The sequence below is a fragment of the Mollisia scopiformis genome, assembly GCF_001500285.1.
Source record: "Mollisia scopiformis unplaced genomic scaffold LY89scaffold_26, whole genome shotgun sequence".
NCBI lineage: Eukaryota > Fungi > Ascomycota > Leotiomycetes > Helotiales > Mollisiaceae > Mollisia > Mollisia scopiformis.
The window spans coordinates 854,608-875,468 of record NW_017263606.1 but is presented as its reverse complement, the minus strand read 5'-3'; the positions used below and the strand labels follow the sequence as shown (position 1 = coordinate 875,468).

At 47.6% G+C, this 20,861-nt stretch overlaps 7 protein-coding genes across 7 annotated transcripts in view; 4 read left to right on the top strand and 3 right to left on the bottom strand.

Annotated features, from left to right (window-relative positions):
• Positions 1–1,109: 1,109 nt before the first annotated feature.
• Positions 1,110–3,785, top strand: LY89DRAFT_710778 (glycoside hydrolase family 78 protein; the record flags this gene model as incomplete). Its single annotated transcript, XM_018217859.1, has 5 exons — positions 1,110–1,135; positions 1,256–1,928; positions 1,978–2,262; positions 2,365–2,709; positions 2,739–3,785. The coding sequence occupies 5 exons, from the start codon at positions 1,110–1,112 to the stop codon at positions 3,783–3,785; spliced, it is 2,376 nt and encodes a 791-aa protein (XP_018064904.1).
• A 281-nt stretch (positions 3,786–4,066) lies between these two features.
• On the bottom strand, positions 4,067–5,425 carry LY89DRAFT_263763 (RTA1 like protein). Its single transcript, XM_018206295.1, has 3 exons — positions 4,924–5,425; positions 4,500–4,861; positions 4,067–4,445 (listed from the first exon to the last, which is right to left on the bottom strand). Exons 1-3 carry the CDS (start codon positions 5,090–5,092, stop codon positions 4,134–4,136), a joined length of 843 nt encoding a protein of 280 aa, XP_018064903.1. The 5' UTR covers positions 5,093–5,425; the 3' UTR covers positions 4,067–4,133.
• A 2,905-nt stretch (positions 5,426–8,330) lies between these two features.
• Positions 8,331–9,789, bottom strand: LY89DRAFT_740254 (FabD/lysophospholipase-like protein; the record flags this gene model as incomplete). The annotated part of the gene is made up of 7 exons (XM_018220563.1): positions 8,331–8,459; positions 8,504–8,559; positions 8,615–8,924; positions 8,996–9,191; positions 9,253–9,507; positions 9,564–9,690; positions 9,738–9,789. 7 exons carry the CDS (start codon positions 9,787–9,789, stop codon positions 8,331–8,333), a joined length of 1,125 nt encoding a protein of 374 aa, XP_018064902.1.
• A 1,022-nt stretch (positions 9,790–10,811) lies between these two features.
• On the bottom strand, positions 10,812–12,154 carry LY89DRAFT_596778 (C6 zinc finger protein; the record flags this gene model as incomplete). Its single annotated transcript, XM_018209942.1, has 3 exons — positions 10,812–11,665; positions 11,740–11,983; positions 12,041–12,154. 3 exons carry the CDS (start codon positions 12,152–12,154, stop codon positions 10,812–10,814), a joined length of 1,212 nt encoding a protein of 403 aa, XP_018064901.1.
• Positions 12,155–13,080: 926 nt separating this feature from the next.
• On the top strand, positions 13,081–15,936 carry LY89DRAFT_700939 (sterol glucosyltransferase; the record flags this gene model as incomplete). Its single annotated transcript, XM_018217155.1, has 6 exons — positions 13,081–13,240; positions 13,298–13,991; positions 14,040–14,197; positions 14,251–14,614; positions 14,664–15,676; positions 15,722–15,936. 6 exons carry the CDS (start codon positions 13,081–13,083, stop codon positions 15,934–15,936), a joined length of 2,604 nt encoding a protein of 867 aa, XP_018064900.1.
• Positions 15,937–17,115: 1,179 nt separating this feature from the next.
• Positions 17,116–19,445, top strand: LY89DRAFT_710774 (heme-dependent catalase; the record flags this gene model as incomplete). Its single annotated transcript, XM_018217858.1, has 6 exons — positions 17,116–17,181; positions 17,234–17,444; positions 17,496–17,780; positions 17,827–17,923; positions 17,971–18,256; positions 18,303–19,445. The coding sequence occupies 6 exons, from the start codon at positions 17,116–17,118 to the stop codon at positions 19,443–19,445; spliced, it is 2,088 nt and encodes a 695-aa protein (XP_018064899.1).
• Positions 19,446–20,348: 903 nt separating this feature from the next.
• Positions 20,349–20,861, top strand: part of LY89DRAFT_700937 (alpha/beta-hydrolase) — a gene marked incomplete at both ends in the record, with an annotated part of 2,836 nt that continues 2,323 nt past the window's right edge. Inside the window, one exon of the mRNA XM_018217154.1 lies at positions 20,349–20,458. Coding sequence (XP_018064898.1) covers positions 20,349–20,458 — 110 coding nt within the window. The remainder of the gene's footprint in view (positions 20,459–20,861) is intronic.

Sequence of the window (20,861 nt, the reverse complement as noted above, 5' to 3'; positions counted from 1 at the left end):
GAACCGGAATAGAGTACAGTAAAAGTATCCTCTTTTTCCCCGGCTTTATTTCTCATTGTGGGAATGATCCTCCAGCTCCGCCCTCTTGGTAGCTTGAGAGATGAAGCTTCCACTTCTTTTGCTGCTAGAACTTGCGATTGTGGCTCAGGGCATTTTAATCACTGATTTGAAGTCCAGTTGTAGTGTTTGATGCCATTCTCCTCTTGCATTTCTACTTGGGTGATTCATTCATGATAGTTGTCGTGATGCTGTCTTGGCTCCCTATTAGTATCAAGGACATATTGCTCTCCTTATTCCCTGCGAATTTGGTGATTGCAAAGGACGAGAAGGCCGGGTGTGTTGCTACGACGAGAGATGGAGATGCGCTTAGTGGCCAGATTGTCAAGATTGGGGGACTGCTTGAACGAATTGACTCAGCTGCGGTCTCCGACCACGTGAGGCGCCGCTTCCCTTCTCGGCTCTTCAGAGCTTCAGAGGAACATTCCCGGCAATTGCATACTGTAGATAAGATTGTCCCTTCATCAAGGAGAAGATCCCGATTTCCAAAATGGCGTTAGAGTGAGGGGTGCATATATAGCAGATGGCGGGGTTGGCGGGGTTAAGTGGGGTCGCACAAGTAAGCCCTTGTCTCGCATGTAGGGAATGCAAAGCTGCACATGCCGAACAACAATGCCATCCTTCGTACCTCGTTCACTTTACCCCTTTCTGTTATCCTCTCTTTAGAGTTTTGAAATCGGGCCTTCGTCGTAGCTCCCGATTTGGGTCTTCGCGAATCTCGTTAGAACATGAACCGAAGCTACCACCCCTGAGCAGAGAGCGAAAGTCGAAAGTCGAAAATCAAAAGTTAAAGTCGGTAGGAGCTCGACAAGGCTCTTAAAGGGAGCTCACTTGGAAAGAGTGCGATTGCAAAGTGGCCGGACTTTTGAAGCCGGGTCTTGTCAGTGGCCTGTTTTCTATGCTATTAGCGTTGCTTGCATTGCGGACTCTTTCTTTTGACGAGCCTCCCTTTGTTGTAACTCCCACTTCAAACTCTTAGATTCAACTCATATTGTCCTTCTGATTATTCATTGGAATTCTCAAGAACTACCTACGTGTTCTATGCCGCAAGGATGTCTCAATTACTCTTTGGTTGGATGTCTGCACTTTACGCCCTCTCTGCCTCACTGGGGGTGCTTTTGTGTCTGCAAATTCGGAAACTTTCCAAAGGCAACATCAATTCCCTCCCTTGTGAAAGATCTTTATCTAACAACATCAGTTCGACTACTTTTCAACCCCTCACGCTGGCACTTGGTGCTGGTCCTCTGTATCCAGTCAACACTTTCCAAGCATTCGCTTTGAATGCGCAGACTCCTTTCGCAACACTCGACTATGGTCATGAGGTTGCTGGATATCCTATCTTCGACGTTCTTTCACTCACGGGCAAAGTCGAAATCGAAGTCAAGTACGCGGAACAATTCAGCGACCTCTCTGCGCCCTTCTCGGACGGCCCCTATCCCTTCGCCGTTGGCTTGTCGAACACTTATCGTGTGGAGACTTTTAATATCACTGAACCGGGACTCATTAGTGCTTTCCTTCTCCAAGGAGGTCTGCGCTGGCAATCCATTCGTCTTCTTACTAGCGGAAGCATTGCAATCTCGGCAGTTGGTCTGAATGCCTCAATTTCAACGACCGATGTCGATGCTCTTCCGGGTGATTTCAGTTGTGATAATACACTCCTCAATGAAATCTGGGAGCTTGGAGCGAGGACTGTTGGTGTAGCATGTGTTGATCGAGGCTCGCAAAAGGCAATCTGGGAAGTCAGTGGCAATGGTGTCTTTGTCAGAGGCATGCGACCGGGAGTGAGTGCAAATGTTTCAGCGGCTGAGCTACAGAATTATACGTTGCAATTTGATGTGAACATTCAACGAGCTGGCATGGGCTGGGCAGTGGTGAGTTCTTACTTCCATTATCAAGTTATTCAGTGCTAATGCTTAATAGGCAACTCCGCTCCAGTCTCCAAACACAGGCATTTATCTCAACATTGTTGGGGACCTTCCTAGTGCTACGACCTTTGTCAACACTAACACCTCGTTGACACCTCCCAATTCGATAGTCTTGGCTTATGGATATTCTCTCGTCAACCAGACCACACTTCCGTCATATTACCTCGATACGTTCAAGTTGCCTCTTCCTCTCCAGGAGAACACGTGGCACACTATAGAGACAGTGCTCTTAGGCGGCCAGTACCTCGCTGTGCTCGTTGATAAGACAGAGATTTTCAACGTGTCATTGTCCAAATACTAAGATTACATCGATGGGTCAACGATCTCCACCGCAGGTTCCTTCGGCTTTGGGGGCTGGCAAGATGAAGCCTCTTATGTCAAGAATGTTTTCGTATACGACACTGCCAGCGGTTCTCTTCTCTACAACAACTCAATGACGAATGCGACCATCGTTCTTCCCGAATATGGAGTCCACGAGAACTTTGCTTCGGTCTGCTTGGACGGCGGTAAGCGTGACAGATTAGTATGGGTGGGCGATTTCTACCACACTTCTCAGATCATCGGCGCCAGCACTTCTCGAGACGATCTCATCCAGGGTACTCTGCAGTATTTTCTCGATTGGCAAACTTCTGTTGGCCTTGTGCCCATCGACTCACCCATGGGCTATGACCATTCCATCGCAGAATCCGCTTTCACTCTGGGCGGGGGTGGTGCGTCGCCCTTCCAAGTGATGAGTGTTGCAATTCCGATTATCAGATTCTTGGACTCATTGCGTTCACGAATTATGTGATCCAGAGCAACGACCTTGCATGGACCGTCAAGACTTGGCCACAGTGGCAATTACAGGCTGAGTGGATATTGTCCCAGATCAACAGCACAAATGGTCTGCTGTCTTTCGAAGATGCTTTCCTTGGTGGAGCAAATGGAGGTTCTGCCATCAATTGTGCTTTGCTCAAGGCTCTGAATCGTGTCGCTTTTGTTGCCAATGCCATTGGTGATACTGCCTCAGCTGCCAAGTACCAGACTGCCGCGACTTCGCTGTTGGCAGCAATCAACAAGTACCTTTGGAACGCCAAATTGGGATTCTACTCGCTGGATCTAGATTCTTTGAATGACTATTCCGTCGTTGGACTTTCGTTCTGCATTACATCGGGAGCAGCCAACGCCTCGCAGGCTGCACAATCGCTCGCTGCGGTCTTCGCTCTGAAATTGGGCCCTGGCTTCAAGGACTCGTCTCAAGTCAACTCATCCGATCCAACGGTCAATCTTTCTCCGTTCACGAACGGCTTCCTCTTGGAGGCTTTATTGTCTCAGAACAATTCTGGTTCGGCCGCTTCGTGTAGCACGGCACTTCAATTAATAACCACACTATGGGGAGCAATGCTAGCGAACAATCAAACAAGCACTGGTACCACCTGGGAGTACGTCGATCAAACAGGTCAACCTGGCTTGAGTCTCTTCACCAGCTCAGCAGCTGCTTGGGCCGGTGCTCCGACTTACCTCATCACTCGGTACGTAGCTGGACTTCAACAAGCAGCAGGTGTTGCAGGCTTTGGTTACCGAAATTGGGTCTTCAATCCTAGTGCTGGCTTGGCTATGGGACTAAAGACCAGCAACGCGACAGTCATTACTGCCTTTGGAGGACCGCTGAGTGTGCAGTGGCAAGTTGTAGCCATTGCAAGTGGTAATCAGCTCAAGGTCACGATCAGCGCCCCAGCAGCTACGAGTGGTGTTTTTGAGCTGAATGGTACTCGGAAGGTACTCAATGGTAGCGCTGCATACAGTTTTGTCATGAGTATGTAGTGAGGCTTTGGTGAGGAGTAGTGGGGTTTGCGCAATGTTGCATTGGAGCTTTTTGCATACCTTGGTATGATCGATAGCGATATGAGACTTGCGAATAAATATTGCATTAAGAAACATATTTGTCATAGTATTCGCAATTGTTCGTTCTCGTCCTACATCTCGTGGGAGTGAAAACAGTATCTCCCGGGCCCTAGCAAACCATCCAGTTCTATAAATCACTGCTCATGAACAAGAAACAAACCCTAAAAAGGGATCTTGCCCAGCCTCTCGATCACATAATCCAAGTCAGCCAGTTCTCGCTACTCCAATCCAAATTTTCATCGCCCACATCACACCGATCGCAGACATCTACACCTTCGCATAAAATTCCTGCGGCACCATCTGCACATTGGCACTATCCCTCCCAGCACCCCTCTCTAATTCGCTCGGATACCTAAAGTAGAATACAACAGTAACAGCAAACATCATACAACTATCAAAGATATACAGCGTCCATTCATGTCCAAGAAGATACCCATTCTGCCCCATCAAGTACTCGATCACGCGGAAGATAGAGCGAATCATGATTAGAGCACTGACTGCGTAGAGCATGTTGAGGCTTTGTTTCCATGGGATATCGGAACTGTACGATTGTGGCGTTGGGTTGGAACGGAGACGGGACTGTAGGTACCGTTAGCTATAAATCGCCCTTGGCATAGGGATGGTTTAACTTACCTGGAAAACAACAGCCGTCAAAGCAAAGATTCCAAACATGACAATCTGAATAAACAGACCACCCACCACCATGCCCTGGCCGATATTCACCGTACTAGCCGAGAACATCAACCCTGCACTCCCACCCTGAACCAGGAACGACATGATGTCCCCACAGACGAACGTCTTGGTCAACCAGGTGACTTTGACGAGTGAGTGTTTCTCTGCGCCGATGGAGCGGATGATGCGTCCCAGTGTCATGTAGATGGATGCCGCGAAGAGGGCGGGGGCTACGAGAATGAAGAAGTTTTGGATAATGTAGGGCATCAGTTTGCCGGTTTTGTTGTGGGCGGAGGCTCGGGCGCAGTAGCCTACGAATTCAACTGGACATTGGACATCGTGTTAGAGTGCGATTATCGGGAAGGATAGATTGGAGAGGACGTACAGAAACAGCCGATTGTGAAGGCCCAGCAGAACTTGGCTTTTGTTGTCCAGACTTTGTAAGCGTGGGCAGCGGTGGCGAAAAGGAATAAGGTTAAGAAGATACCGGCTGCTGCGCTTGATGGGATGTATTTCCAGAGGTAGTATCCGTTGTGACTTTCGAGGACTGCCATTTTGGAAAATGGAACGGCAGAGGCAGCGTAGAGTTGATGAAGTGTGATCCGAGTGCGAGATTGTCTTTAAGCTGACCTAGAACGTTTGGTTTGTTATATCGAGGACTGGATTGAATTGATGCTTAGAGAATCTGAAAAGACTAACTTCTGGGGCGCCCCCATATGATATATATTTCTTGCTGTGGACCTCATTGTTTGGAAGTATGAACGAAAGGGAGAAGGCATCAAAAGCCTTAGAGGCGCCATTCCCGATTGGGTTTATACGCGGATACTCGACGTATTCTATACGGTATCACCAAGTGAATGCGGGAGCTCCACAATAATGGCTGTGCTGAGGTGGATCTAGGTATTCGTTGACGGCTTTCCTGAATACGATAAGCGACCGTATTCGTATCGTCCACAGCCCATTGATGGCAAAGACCCAGTCATTTCTCTCCACGACCGTGGAGTAAGAATACAAGATGAGCAACTTCCTTATCCTCCTCTCGCCTCCAATGTCTCTCTCCATCTCTCATTTATAGAGATTAAATTAAGGAGTAAATAAAAGAAGTGAGCAACTGGGGAGAAAAGGTGATTCAAAAACACTTGAAATTTTGGGGCTTTGTGGTTGAATAATATCGGGTGCTTTGAAGATAAATCGAAGATGTAGTAGGCCCCTCTGATTTCGTTAGACGCATGGCTCATCTTTCCCATCAAAATCCGGCGCTTTCATCCCTTTGGTGCTGTCCGAAGTTTCAGTGAGCTCTAGGCGTCTGGTGCGCTTATCTGAGCTTTTCTTATACTTTGACCCTTCATTAGATGTTTCGGGCACTGGTAGCTCCTCTTGCTCCGACGAATTTCCCAGCTTAACGTGCTCAGGATCAAGAAGTGACCCCGAGACTTGCTGCAATGGCAGGTCCTCGAACTTCATCATCCAGGCAGGCGATTCTGATGAATGAATTCCTTCAGCGGTAGGAAATGGGAGATCATCCAGATCCTCGCCGGAAGACCCTCGTGGTGGCGGTTCTAGATCTATAGGCTCCGGCATGATCTTGTCTTTGGTGTGATTTACGGTTCCTTGGTGATCGGAAGCCACGGCCCCGGACTTGATTCTGCTTGATGATACATTTGTGCCTTGGTATTTACGTTCATTCTCATACCTCTGTTGCTGCAACTTGCCGGATAGTAGACTTTCTTTTCTGCGTTCTTCCTCAAATCGTTGCATGTTAGTAATTTTCGCCCGTGGAGCCATCGAGATTTCCTTTCTTGACTTCCCTTGTCTTTGTTGCTGTGGATCTTGATCTCCGTCTTCGTCATCATGGCTTCCACTGCTCGGGCCTATTGGGGGCTTTGCTGGTGCAGCTGGAAAGTCAGGGATCAGGAAGGTATTGGGAACAAGTGGAAACTCAAATGATTCGACATCTACCCCACTCTGTACTTCGAACTGCTGCGGGACACTTGAGGGAGTAGTAGTCCCAAGAACAGGGCGTCGTCTTTGAAGAACAGCTTTGCTAGGAGAAAGACCGCGCATTGGCGGGGATTCGAGTACATCTCCGCCACCTTCACTCCCCGATTCGTCGGTGTTGTCTCGTGAAGTATTCTTGCCCTGCTTACGTAAAGCCATTTTCTTTTGCCACGCTAAAGTCTCCTCTTGCACGGCAGCTATTCTTTCATTCGCTGCGGCGCTTCTCTTTGCGGCGTTTGCCGATCTCACCGCGCCATAACCACTCGCAGCATAGTATGCAGAGGTAGTCCCAAGCGTGGAAATACCGGTCCCGAGAGCGAGATTATACTGGAGCTGACTGAGACTACCTGCAGTCGTTTGGGTTGCACCGTCAATAGCTCTTACGGCGAGCTCTTGGGTGGAGCCAAGGGAGGCAGTGCTCTCTTCAACTGCTGCTGCGACAAGCGGCGTCCGGGCTGCACCCTCCGAAGATCTTACCACAAGCTTCTTGCCAGATTTGAGGGAACCAGTACTCTCTTCAACCGCTAATCCAACATGTGGCGATCGACTCACAGCAACATCTCTTGGGCCCACTTTCTGATTGTTGCTTATAACGCCGGCGAAATTGGACGGATATGGGTAATGACTCTCCATCTTCGTGGTTATTCTTGCGTTATGTTCAGAAACCCTGTGCATGTTGCCTGTTCGATCGAAAGTATTGGGGATGTTGTCGGATTGAGTATCACTATCGCGTAGAAGAAGATCGCCTTGGAAGGAGGGCTTTGATACGGTCGGTAAGACATTGTGCATACGAACCTCTGTTCTTCCTCCGTGGCCGTCATCGAATGCCAATACGAAGTTCTTGAAATCGATAGCAGCACGATGTCTTCGAAGGAAGTCTAGGCCGAGCATGAGAAGACCCCCTTCGACATCCACAACAGTAAGACTTGATGGGTAGTAAAGATTGCCTACATGAAGTTTGGCAATGTGTACTCTCCCTGTGATGGGAACTCGGGAGTCTCTGCCCCCTTGTGCTACACCAGCAAACCGCTTGTCTAGCAGCTTAAGAATACCGGATTTCTCTGCGGAGGTCACACTTATGACTGTCGCTTGTGATCCAGTGGCAATTCGAGCATTGAAATGATGTCCGTTGATTTGGACTGGCACAAAATATCCCGATGCCCAAGGTTCCGGCGCTGGTAGGGGTTGCGGAGATCGCTGGACGAGATGTTCGTAATCTTCGCCCATTAAACTTTCTCTTCGGTTCTTATTGTCTTCGATGTCGTATTTGAAGCCGTCGTCTGACCTGTTATCATCTTCGTCGTCATCCATTTTAGGTTTGCAAAATCCTTGGGAACGTGTTCGGTCTCGTCTTCAATCATCAACTTAATTGTTTTGACACCGGCAATCGACGCCAACGACCAAGTGGTCACAATCATCTTGACATAAGGGCTATTCATTGTCGTATGGCGCTGGGAAAAAAAGCTCTGGACTAATGTAAGAAACCTGATGCGACTATTTGGTTCACACTGGTCAATAGAGTCGACAACGATGATAACATTGCCACAATCTCTGTCTCCGCACGCTGCCATAAGAATGTGCCATAACACCAGAAGGTCATTAGAGGCTCGGATACCATCAGCTAAGATACGCGGGGTGGCGTGCTTCTTTAGGAGGTTCGGTTGAGCAAATAGCAACTGGTGCAAAAGTCCCCTTACGATCTCACTTGCATCTCGGAGTGGTAGGATTTCATGGTCGCAAAAGAAATGTAAAATTGTGCATGAGTCCAAGTTTCGAGGTTTCTTTACGCACAATTCACGAATGAGGATCGATGATATAGACGTTCTTTCGCAACTTGAATCTCCTGAAATCCACAGAAGATTTGAACGGTGTGCATCCATCCACCGTTTGTACTTTTTGTGTTGAGAGATCCAAGTACAGGTTCTACGAACATCTTTAGAGCCACTCGTCTTGTAAAACCAGCGGACAGGGTTGAACAAAGTGAGTAGCCACAGCTGCTCGTTGGTGTCCAGTGCACAAAGCCCTATGACATATTCTCAGTATACTCTGAAGTGCCTCTATAGATACATAGGACTTACGGCTAGTAACATCCTGACGTGCAGATTGCTGCCGAAGTCGGGAAACACAGTGTTGAAGTTCGCTCATCCCACGGTTTCGTAAGTAAGCTGTTTTTGCTGAAACGATAGTAGGAACTGCGGTGTATTCATCAAGTCCCACATTTTCCAAGCCTTCTTCGACGTTGAAGCGAAAATAAGAGCCGAACAGGCCCAACTCCTTATGCTCCGACTCGAAGTCTTCGGCTGTACGTCCAGCTTCTGCAACAATTGCTTTCAAAGTTTGAATGACGTTCGATTGAGGTGGATCCATCGTGGGACTCCAATCCCAATACTAATCAGGCAGTGAATCCTCCTATTCGCATTGGACCATATTCTCCTAGCTTCCCGCAAGGTCTGTCTAACTGAGTTATTCCAACTGGTTACACCTTCGCTGAGTTGACCATTGGATGGCGGAACTGCGGGTTCGAAAAAGGGTGTAGCGGCTGAGGTTGCACGGCAGGCTTCCCAGATCATACAGTTGTCTTGGGACACTCCAGGCGAGTCGTAATTTCGAAGCAATATCGGTTCAATAACATCTTGAACGGCGGCGCATACAAAACTATGAAAAAACAATGTCAGACTAGACACTTGGTGGTATAAGTATACAATCATGATCTTACACTTTGCATTGCGGGTCCTCGGATAGCTTTAATCTTGCATCCGCGTGCTCTCCAGCTCCTCGTACAATCTCCTTCACGATTTGGGTTATCTTATCTCCGTCAAATCTTCTACTGACCTGGTCGAAGCCTTGCGCTCGCCTGAAAGGGATTCTCAACTGCCTACGCGGGTGAAAAGCCCCCTTGGACAGTTGCTGATAAGCATCTATACATTGTTGTATGTCCATGCCCAGGCGACCAAGCATAATCGCAATGAGCCTGCTGTAGTCAATACAACCCCCGATATGTATCTAGTAGAGGTGTTTGAACCATACCCTCCTGTGCTGGTCCATCCAATTGGGTCAAAATAGTCGCAGGGTTTAGGAGGATTGTCCGGATTGACTGATCTCATAAGGTCCTGCAGTATAAAGAGGGCCGATAGTCCATGAATTCCGCCGCCATCTGGTTGGTCAGTGCCATGCATATATGACCAAGATAGTGCCAATCACCTAATGAAAGCAATCGCAAAGGGTCCCCAACAGTCGCGGTGTCGATTTCCATATCAGCTCAGCCTTACTCGAGATGTCCCAAAATTGTGAATTGGAACCCTTTCAAGCGAGTGGTTAAATAAAGCGCTATATCGTGTTGGTCTGCTTTGATAATGGGCAGTTGAATGACTAATATGTTTCACGCTCTAGTTGGAGAGGAAGTTGGCCAGAGAGAATATGCTGATGTGTAGCTATATTAATCCTTGGAACGGGGCGTGCTTATACTTTGGACAAGGAGTGGGTCGGGTACGCGCCCATTGAAAGCCTGCGGCGCTTAAATCACAAGACACTACTGTAATGCCGCCGTCCAGCATCTATACTAGTCCCAATCCGTACTGACACGGCCTGGCCTTGTTATATAATTGGAGAGCCGGTCAATGATTGTGATAGCACGTACGAGTGAAGGGTGCAAGACTAAAGACGTGTTCAATTCACTACTACTTGAAATATTAAAATGTAAAAAGACAGAGTGAGGCGTGGAGAAGCTGCAATTAATATATCCTTTGTTAGATTACGTGATTACTACTATCCTCCGGTGCAGGCTCTACTCAGGTGATCAGGCTCGCTCAGGTTCTGCTCAGGCATGCTCACTTTCGGCTCAGGTTAAAGCAGCAGTTGCACACGTCCGCAGACCAAAACGAAACCAGCGAAAGGGAAAATTAATCCTGATAGGTAGTGAATACGGAAGCACTCAAAGATCTTTTAAAGCCCCTTTTCTCACCGAGATTCTACAGAAAATGGTCGGTTTCGATACTTCGTGTCAGGGTTTATCTCTTGTAAGAGGGAAAAGGCCGTGGATCGTTGGAGATCGCGACTATGTAGTTTGACATGAACACAGCTTTTCAGACAGAACTTATACTCTATATATGCGTCAGATTTTGAGTGCCCACCATGACTTGACAATGAAAGCATATTCACGTGACGTACCATAAGATCGACTCGTCTTCATGATTCACTCTGTTCAGCAATCTCTGTGTACAACAGTCTCCATCGCACATACACATGAGTAAGCGTTTCGTCCAATAGTGATTTGTATCAGCTCGGAAGCCATCCAATCTCCTCCATGGGCCATCTCATCCACATCCTATACTCCTCACCCAACGAAGAATAAATCTCCGATATCAAGTGCTCAGCCCAACCTTTCGCCCACCACGACGAAGCTAGATCATTCAATAAAACACAAAAATGCGATAAAATAACCAAAGGTATCGGTCTTCTCTGATACAACAATTCCACAAACTCATCTGGTAGTCGATACAGCCACACAAAGACAACCTGTGGCGAAGGCTGCGTCACTCTTGTCCCAGGACTGGTGCTGGCAGGAAAAGAGCGACCAAGATCATCAACAGTCCTCAAGTACAGAGGAAGATCGGGATCATCCGTTGCGGTGGATGTTATCAGTTCTCTCAAACTTTGGAGATGTTCATCGTTGACCGGCTGCAGGAAAATCTGGTGGATGGAGATATGGAACATTGGTGCTAGTTCGCCGTGGCGGAGTAAGTCGAAATTTGACTCTAAGATGGATTTCATGCCTCGGAATATGATCAGCCATTCTGCTATACCTTGATCTCCGAAGAGAAGGAAGTCTCCTGGTTTGGGACCTGAGGCTAAGGTGATGAGACTGCAGAATGTCCCGAAGAGGTAGAGAGCTGGAGTGGTGTCTTCGTTGATATTAGGTAAGAGAGAAGTTGCTGTTCTCAAGGCGATTTCGTAATGATGCTCGGCTTCTCTTTGATACCGTAGCTGAGATTCTCCTCTTTTGAAACGTGAGAGGTGGAGGGCTGACATTGCGAGGATGGCGTGCAGTACGAACGGATGTGCGAATGCAAACTTAGGAATGTTGACTCTAAAGAATGACTGCAATGCAGCAATATTAGAGAGAGTATAAGCTAAGTTGAAGTCAGTCGGACGGTCTGAGCAGGAAATTTGCTCATGTGAGATGGAGATTTCCCGTTCTGCTTACCAGTTGAGGTGTTGTAGTTGTGGAGTAATTCAAGATCCATAAGATTTAGCATATGGCTCTGGCCAAAGACACTTCCTTCATTTAAGCTAGGGCTGCTATTGCTAATGTTTGGACTTGCGCTTTGAGAGTCTAGTCCATGATACTGTATCCGAGGACCAGTGGCGCTGACTTGGGAAGTGATCAGAAAGCTGCATTTGTCGGAATGTTTGAGACAATTGTTGCATTGGGGTTTCTCTTCATTACACTGCGGGCTCTGTCAGCTATGCGTCCCGTGATCTTGAGGTTCAAGAAGAGAATCCACCTTGATGCGGCGTCGTTTGCAGTTTTGGCATCCATTCCGTGATTTGCGATGGGATTTTCGCGACACTTTCGGCCCAATCGAGCCGTGGTGTCCATCAACCTCGGACGCAGTCATATTAACGGATTTTGCAGTAAGCGCAAGTTTTCGTGCACCAATGCACCATGGGAGGATCAAGTCCAGAGTGCTCTGAGGAGGTTCTGGGGATTCACTCTCAAATACGCTGGAATACGGTGTAAGAAAGCTTTGCTGCGCCTCGAAAGACGCCGACAACGAGCGGACTCTCATCGTATACGAGTTCTCGTATCCGGAAGAAGCTCGCGGGTCAGGGCGATAGGTGGAAGGCGAATCAGACCTCTTCTTGGGTCTGGAAGTTGCCGCATGTTTACGTCAGCTCTGCTTGTCCGACACCACGATGTTACGAGTGCCAATACGACCGTGATACGAGATACGAGGCCCCACTACAATTACGAGTAAATGAAGTTTTCTCGCATGATCCAGGGCAGATGACATAAGGTTACCAGTCTGAAACAACAATTGCAATCGAAGAAGAGACTTGACTTCACCAACAATGCCAGATTTATTATATCTCTAACAAAGCAGAGTCTGCCTAGCAGGTAGCAGGGTGCCTTCTTTACAAATTTGTTGTGTTCCGGGGCAACCACTCGTATTAGTGGCCTAGAGAGTGCCGTGATGCATCAACGAAACACCAACTTCGCCCCAACACGGCGCAGAGCAGGCTCATTTGCCAGAGGTCCATAAGCCCAACCAAGCTGCTTACTGTCGCGAAATAAAGCGAACGAGTAAGTGATGCGCAGGAATCCTCTCGTACTACCGTATGCTCGTATCGGGGGGTTATGCATGTTCGGTGGGTTCTGAGCTTCAGGAGCAACAGAGTTGGAGGAGATCTCGGTAGTGATGCAACATCTATTTTGATACTGTACACGGCAAAGGCAGCCATTACCCCAACTTTTCTTCTGTCCTTTCTAGATTTGCTTTCTTTACGAGTTCATTCTGGGTTCGAGCGGAACTCTTCGTCCAATATGGCACAATATCAGGTTTACGAAATGCCTTCTTCTCTCGATGCACTCGAGGGGCACGAACTGCCTTCCTCCCGAACATCGAGTGAAACCTATCTGGACAGCCCACCTGCTTATGAGGCCGTTGCTGGACAACTTGCTCAGGAAGCTGCTGAGGTTCGAGGTAACAATCATTTATTTTCTTCGGAAAGATGTAATCTTAGATGCTGACCATCCACAGATGATGGACGTATCACAGTCGACTTGAACTCCAGACTAGCAAGGACTTTGTCGAAGTTCATGCCAAAATGCCCCATCTACTCTGCAGGAGAAGATCGAAGAGGGGAGAAACCTGCTCAGGAACCCAAGCCAATATCGTGGAATGTCAAACTTAACATCGTGGTGCAGGTTGTCGGCAGCCGGGGAGATGTGCAACCATTCATCGCTCTAGGAAATGAGCTGCAGAAACATGGACATCGAGTCAGATTAGCGACTCACAACACCTTCCGGAATTTTGTCGAGAGCCACGGACTGGAATTCTACCCTATTGGCGGGGATCCTGAGGAGCTTATGGCATACATGGTTAAGAATCCCGGATTGATTCCCAGCATGAAGAGTTTACGACAGGGTGATATCCAGCAGAAACGCGCAATGGTAGCACAAATGTTGACTGGATGTTGGGAATCCTGCGTTGAACCTGATCCAATCTCTGGAATCCCTTTCGTGGCCGATGCAATTATCGCGAATCCTCCAAGTTTCGGTCACGTCCATTGCGCCCAAGCACTTGGCATTCCGGTCCATCTCATGTTCACGATGCCATGGACGAATACAAGAGCTTTCCCTCATCCTTTGGCGAATTTAAAGAATGGTGGGAAAGACAGCAAGCTGGGAAACTACACTTCATATAGTGTCGTGGAATGGTTGACTTGGCAGGGGTGAGTTCTTACACTGATGTCCGTTGCTCAAGCTAATGGACTCTGTAGTCTAGGAGACGTCATTAACAACTGGCGAGAGACCATGGACCTGGAACCAGTCTCATCAATGGATGGACCAAATCTTGCGGCTCAGCTAAAAGTGCCATTCACTTACTGTTGGTCACCTGCTTTAGTCCCGAAGCCTATTGATTGGGCTCCTCATGTCGGTACGTATCTCTCTTCAAATCCTAGCATGTTGACCGCTGCTAATATTTGTTAGACGTTTGCGGCTTCTTCTTTCGAGAGGCACCCAATTATACCCCACCACCAGAGCTCGATGCATTTCTTCGTGCCGGAGAACGACCGGTGTACATCGGCTTCGGCAGCATCGTTATTGACGACCCAATCAAGATGAGCAATGTGATCATCGAAGCCGTACATAAGTCCGGTGTTCGAGCGATTATCTCCAGAGGTTGGAGCAAACTTGACGGCCCCGCCATGGACAATATATATTATCTGGGAGATTGTCCTCACGAATGGCTTTTCCAGCACGTTGCGGCGGTGGTGCATCACGGTGGAGCTGGAACGACTGCTTGTGGTCTGCTGAACGGAAGGCCAACAACCATAGTACCTTTCTTTGGAGAGTAAGTGTTTCCCTATCCGCTCCCAAAGATATACTGATTTGTGTTCCAGTCAACCATTCTGGGGCAACATGGTGGCAGCACGAAGGGCAGGACCAAAACCAATTCCTCACAAAACACTCAACTCACAGAACCTGTCAGAAGCGATCTCCCTCTGCCTCACTCCAGAAGCAAACGCAGCAGCCAAGGACATTGCCTCGAGTATGCAACAAGAATCTGGTGTACGAACAGCAGTCCAGTCCTTCCACGACAATCTCCCATTTGAGAAGCTGTCATGTGACATCCTGGTAGATCAACCCGCATCATGGGCTTACAAGAAGAAAGGGAAATCATTGAAGCTCTCCAAGCTCGCTGTCGAGATTTTAAGGACAAATCATAAATTCGATACAAAGAAGCTGGAGCTGTATGAACCGCGGCCAATTCACATTACAACAAAATACTACGACCCAGTTTCCGGCTCCACAGCTGCTTTCATAGGCTGGAATATCGATGTTGTGGAGGCTGCTGCTGGAATGGTCACCAAACCGTATAAGGAGTACAAGGTTGGTCGTACAACTACGAGCACCAAATCCGTCACATCGGAAACCTCCAGCTTGCGCACAAGATCGTCGTCTTCGAGCACCGAAGTCGAATCTTTGACCACCGTTTCTGGCATAACATCACCTACTAGCTCCAGATTCTCTTCCTCGAGAAAGAGTGTGGATGTTTCCAGCCCACCAGGTTTTGGGTGTACCGCTGCGCGCATGGCCGGCGCGAGTGCCAAGAGCTTCGGGGATTTGAACGTGAAGGGCTTCAAAGGCTTGCTGGTCGACATTCCATTGGCAACTGCTGAGGGACTTCGTAATGTGCCTGCTCTGTATGGGGACAAAATCAGAGATCACGGCACCGTTACAGATTGGAAAAGTGGAGCGATGGCAGGTGGAAAGGCGTTCATGTATGGGATGGGGGAAGGACTTACAGATATCTTTGTTGAGCCGTATAAAGGAGGAAAGAAAGAAGGCGTGGTTGGTGTTGCGAAAGGTGTGGGGAAGGGGACTGTCACCCTGCTGACGAAGACTGGCTATGGTGAGTTTTCTTGAATTGAAATTTGTGCTGTACTGATGATCTTAGGAATGCTGGGGTTGGTGGCGTATCCAGGGCAGGGAATTGCAAAGAGTATTCGAACTGCGGTGAAATCGAGGACTCGAAAGGTTATCGCGAATGTTAGACACGAGGAGGGGCAATACTTGTTGAAGGGACCGATTGGAAGGGAGATCAATCACGCTCAAGTCACTGCTGTGTTTGACCACTTCATGGCAGCAGAAGGAGCAGCACCACGAACGTAATGACTTTTGACGAACTTGCGGGGTATATGATATTGATTTGGCATGAAAAAGGGAGAGATTGTGATACCCGCGTAGATTTTTATCTTTGCAATCAGAATAACAGAGTATATTTATCGAAGACATAGACTTCGTGAACGACTGAAAGAATTTGAGTCTTAAATGGTTCAGGTACATATCCTCTTATTTTTGAACCTTGTCCTTCTGTAACACACGGACCGCAAATAGAACGCAAGTACTCTTCACAATCTAACTCCGGGAGGAGGGTTCGCCCAGCGGAGATTAGCCTTCGTTGCAGCCGTCCAATTAATTCCCAGCATCCGAAAGAGACGGACATTCCGTCCGAGTACTTCTAAAATACATCATGTCCAATAATGTGATTCAATCGGGACTTAATTCAGATTCTGTTTATTCTACTCAGTCATTAGGAGGCACATAAGTACGGGGTTAGCGAGGTAACTCAAATTCATCCATGCCACATACCCAACACCAACAAAGAAGGATCATTGCTTCTTATGCAAGGCTACATTATTGAACTAAAGTAGAACTAAGATCGCCGACCCAGATTTGTCCTGTTCCCCTGTTTCCAAGTTCCCGGTGAAATAAGCTTCTGCAGCTATGTACAATGATTGGACATTGAACGGCAACCCGTTGCCTTGGAACCATGAACTCCCTGGAATCTACTACGATCTCCCGCATTACTGCACAATTCTTATTCATCAATCGCGAGCCGTTCCAAACTGATTATTCCACTTCTTTCCGATGATGATTTCTACCCAGTAAACAAATTTGTGGACGTGCTGTGCCATGATTCCAAATCGCGCCGTCAGCCGCAAATGTATTGCGATTCGCACCCGCCTCAGCCTCTGAAAGATTCCATCTCGCGCTTTCCTCTTCGAGAATGTTTCTTTCTGAATCTTGGTAAACGCAAGGGGAACGAGATTGCTTGTTGGAATTCTTTGGTCTGGAGGCCTTGTTTGGTGTAAGTGCTGACAACAAGTGATGATCGCAATGGAGTTCGGTTTGCGAGCGTTGGGGTACATGCATGGAGTCTTTTCAATAATGTATATAAAGAGTCGAGGATCAATGTGATAATTAGCTCTCTAGAGCATACGCTTCTGCTTCCTTCACTTTCTGCAAACAAAACTGTTACGAGTAAGACAGCCTGCAGCTTCCACCACAATGAAGCTCTCTGTTTCTGTCGTCTGTCTCTTTCTGTCCTCGCTCGGCCATGGGCAAAGTCCAAAGGTATGAGATGTCTTCAGAAAGTACGAGCCCTGGACACTGACCCTTGAAATAGCAAGAACAACTAGCCGAGTATCTAGTCAATACCCAAGGCCAAACAGAAACAACAGACACGGGCGTGATCGATAATACCACAACTTCGCTGAGAACAGGCCCAAGAGGATATGTGTTGCTCGAGGATACCATCAATCGAAAGAAGCTGCTACACTTCGATCGTCAACGAGCACCTGAGAGAGTAGTGCATGCTTTAGGACACGCTGCATATGGTAATCGCTTGCCTCATAAGATCACAAAAGCTCAAAATCTAATATAGATAGGAAATTTCGCTTCATACGGAGACTGGAGTAACATCACATCCGCGTGCTGGTTGAAAGCAAACGCAACCAGCGATGTCTTCACTCGCTTCTCGGTAGTCGTTGCTGGAACGGGAGGCGCAGATACAGGTCGAGATACACATGGATTCGCGACGAAGATATACAGTGGATGTGGGAACCAAGACTTGGTCGGCAATCATGTACCGAGTTTCTTCATCACTGATGGAGCTTTGTTCCCTGATTTGATCAATGCCGTCAAGGCAGAACCTGACAAGGGATTTCCTACTGGTGAGTTTTTTGCGTTTGAATATATTCAGGTGCTGATACAGAATAGGTGGAAGTGCGCATACGACGGCATACGATTTTTTCACACAGAACCCGGAAGGTGCAGAGCAATTGATGGCTGTTCTGTCTGATATGGGGATTCCTCGGTTTGCCATTCTATCCGAGATCTTCAAATGCTTACTGACATGAACAGTGACACTCGACATATCGCTGGCAACGGCGTTCATACATACCGATTTATCAATGCTGCTGGGAAATCGACATTATTTAAATGGTACTGGAAGCCGATGCTTGGATATCGAGCCATGGTATACGACGAGGCCACCAAGATCGCTGGAAAGAACAACAATTTTCAGCGCATCGATCTTTGGAATTCAATCGAGGCTGGAATGTATCCGGAGTGGGAGTTCATGGTACAGATGTTTCCTGATGATGGACAGTATCGATACAAAGGGATTGATCTCTTGGACGCCACTCAGGTACGTTTTTCAGATATGTCTTGAACATCACCGCTGACATCGACAGATTGTTCCATTTGAGATGAACACACCAATAGCTCTAGGGAAATTGACACTGAACAAGAACCCCACAAACTACTTCGCAGAGGCGGAATCAGTCAGCTTTGCGCCTTCCAACGTCGTGGACGGAGTATCATTCGTCCCTGATCCTCTCCTCCAATGGCGACTGATGTCTTACGATGACACTGCCACACACAGACACAATTCACCAAATGGTTATCTCCTCCCGGTCAATCGTCCTATTGTACCCATCAACAACAATTACCGTGATGGCTACATGCAGCCACAGCTCTTCGAAGGCCCTTCTGATAGTTCTCCTGACGGCATTGGTGGTGTTCAACCGTCTTCATCGGAAGACAACCTTGAATTCTACCCCGAATCTGTATCTGGGATGATCGGTCGTTACAAAATCATGAATGATCCTTTTACCCAGGCTCGCGCTCTCTGGTTTACCATGGATCAATACGCGCAGCAGCATACTGTGGATGCCTATCGATTTGAATTGGGTCACGTCTCTAACCCAAACGTAACGTCGAGATACATCGCCCAGATATTGAACCCGATCAACAACTGCCTTGCTCGACGTGTCGCATATGGTGTCGGTTCTCCCATGCCGGCTCTAGGATCGGGATCGTCGATGGTGCCAAACACCACATATCCAAGTTTGTTCCCACTTGGCTCGAATGCTTCGCAGCCTGTGACGGGGTTGATGGTGGGGATCCTGACCACAACCGATTCAATCTCTACTTCTGCGTACAATGACCTGACTTCCGTCCTCAACTCCAATCAAGTCTTGTTTGAAGTCGTTGCCTCTCATCTGGGACCATTGGCTTCAGGTGTCAAGGCTAACCAATCTTACGTTACAACCTCATCTATATTCTACGATGCTATCATCATCGTGTCTGGAACTCAAAACTCTTCGGCAGTGCCTATGGTGCAACAAGGCTTTGTGGAGGAAGCATTCGGTCATGGGAAGCCCATCGGAGAAATTGGTAGCGGATTCTTGACTTCGCTGAGTCTGGGCGGTATTGGGACGTTCGTTGATGGAAATACAGAGACTTTGACTAAAGCGGTGGTCACGGCGTTGCAGTCTCCTGGGCGATATCCTCAGAGACAACCCTTGGATGATGTTACCAGCATTTGTGGATAGCTTGTCTGACTTCTGTACATTGTCAGCATTTCTTTCTATAAAACATGCAATGTAATTAGGGAATGGAAATAATTAGCAATAAATTTGGGGCTATTTTACGTGGGAAATTCACGTATAACCATAAATTTAGATCTTCACTTCAAAAGGCTCTTCTGCGCATGCGATCCTTGTTGTGGTTTACGCCAGTGAGGCTAACGCTTTTCGGATCAGAGGATCAAACGAGTAATTCAGATCGAAATCCAACTCGCCAGAATATGTTTGTCCTTTGCGTAAGGGTTTTTTTCGCCCCTGTGACTAGGGCAGTATGCAGCCATCACAATGAAACATCTAATCCACATTTAGAAATAAGCATTGAAACATACAACGCAGAAATCGAACATAAAATCTTCTTCGAAAATAGAACGAGCCTCGGATAACATGGAGCAGCTCCACCCCACATACTCAAGATGTTTGCGGGGCCGTTGAAAGAAACTCAAGACTGCTCAGGGGTTACTCGTTAGCTAAGCGAATTAACACCCTCGACACCTCGCCAAGAAATTTCATTTACACGTGTGGCTTTACATCTTTTAATATGGATAACTCAAGTGCGTCGTGGGGTCTTGTTCCCTTGGGCCTTTAATTCCCCGCCTTTCTCCGCAATATGCAGTTTACTGATTAGCCTCACATCCGCCTCCTGATACTCGGTGCTGTTGTTCAGTGCCGCAAGAAATCTACCGAGCTTGCAGACTAGCCAGAAGATATGAAAAACTTAAACAAATTTGATGCCGCGAACAAATAGCCACTTCAAATGTTCCGGTGGGTTGCACGATTGAAGTACTTATCTATCATCGCGCCCACGTTGTAAACTTCCGCGACTCCGTACGGATCTCAACTCTACTTCCCCGGGAACGAAGCATAGACAAAATGCAGCTCTTAGCAACTGTCGCGACATTTGTGGCTTTCGCCGCGTTTGGCCACTGCCAATCCATAACGAAAGTCAACGCCTTCAAAGATGGTCCCACCAATCTAGGAATGTACGTGTACGTAAGAGCTGAGGCCACCGGGAATGGCCCACTTAAGCGAAACTCAACAAATGAGACCTTATTTACCAAAAATCATAATTCTTTAGTCTTCTTATGAATCTCTGTGAAAATGGAACTTATTATTAATTAATAGTAGCCATACTCTTGTACTTGATTACATCCTCAATCTTACAAGTCAATTGCTCAGTGTAGTGGCGAAAGTCACGTGGGTCAACTCGGTCCCATAGCTTTTGCAACTCCCTCTTCAAATCCACCTTATTTTTGGGCACATAGTCCAAGTTTTTCAATTCCTCCTTCATCCACCTCCAGAACTTCTCAATAGGGTTCAAATCTGGTGAAGAAGGAGGCCAATTAAACCCTCGGATATTGTGCTGTAGTCTAGGTAATCTGGCAT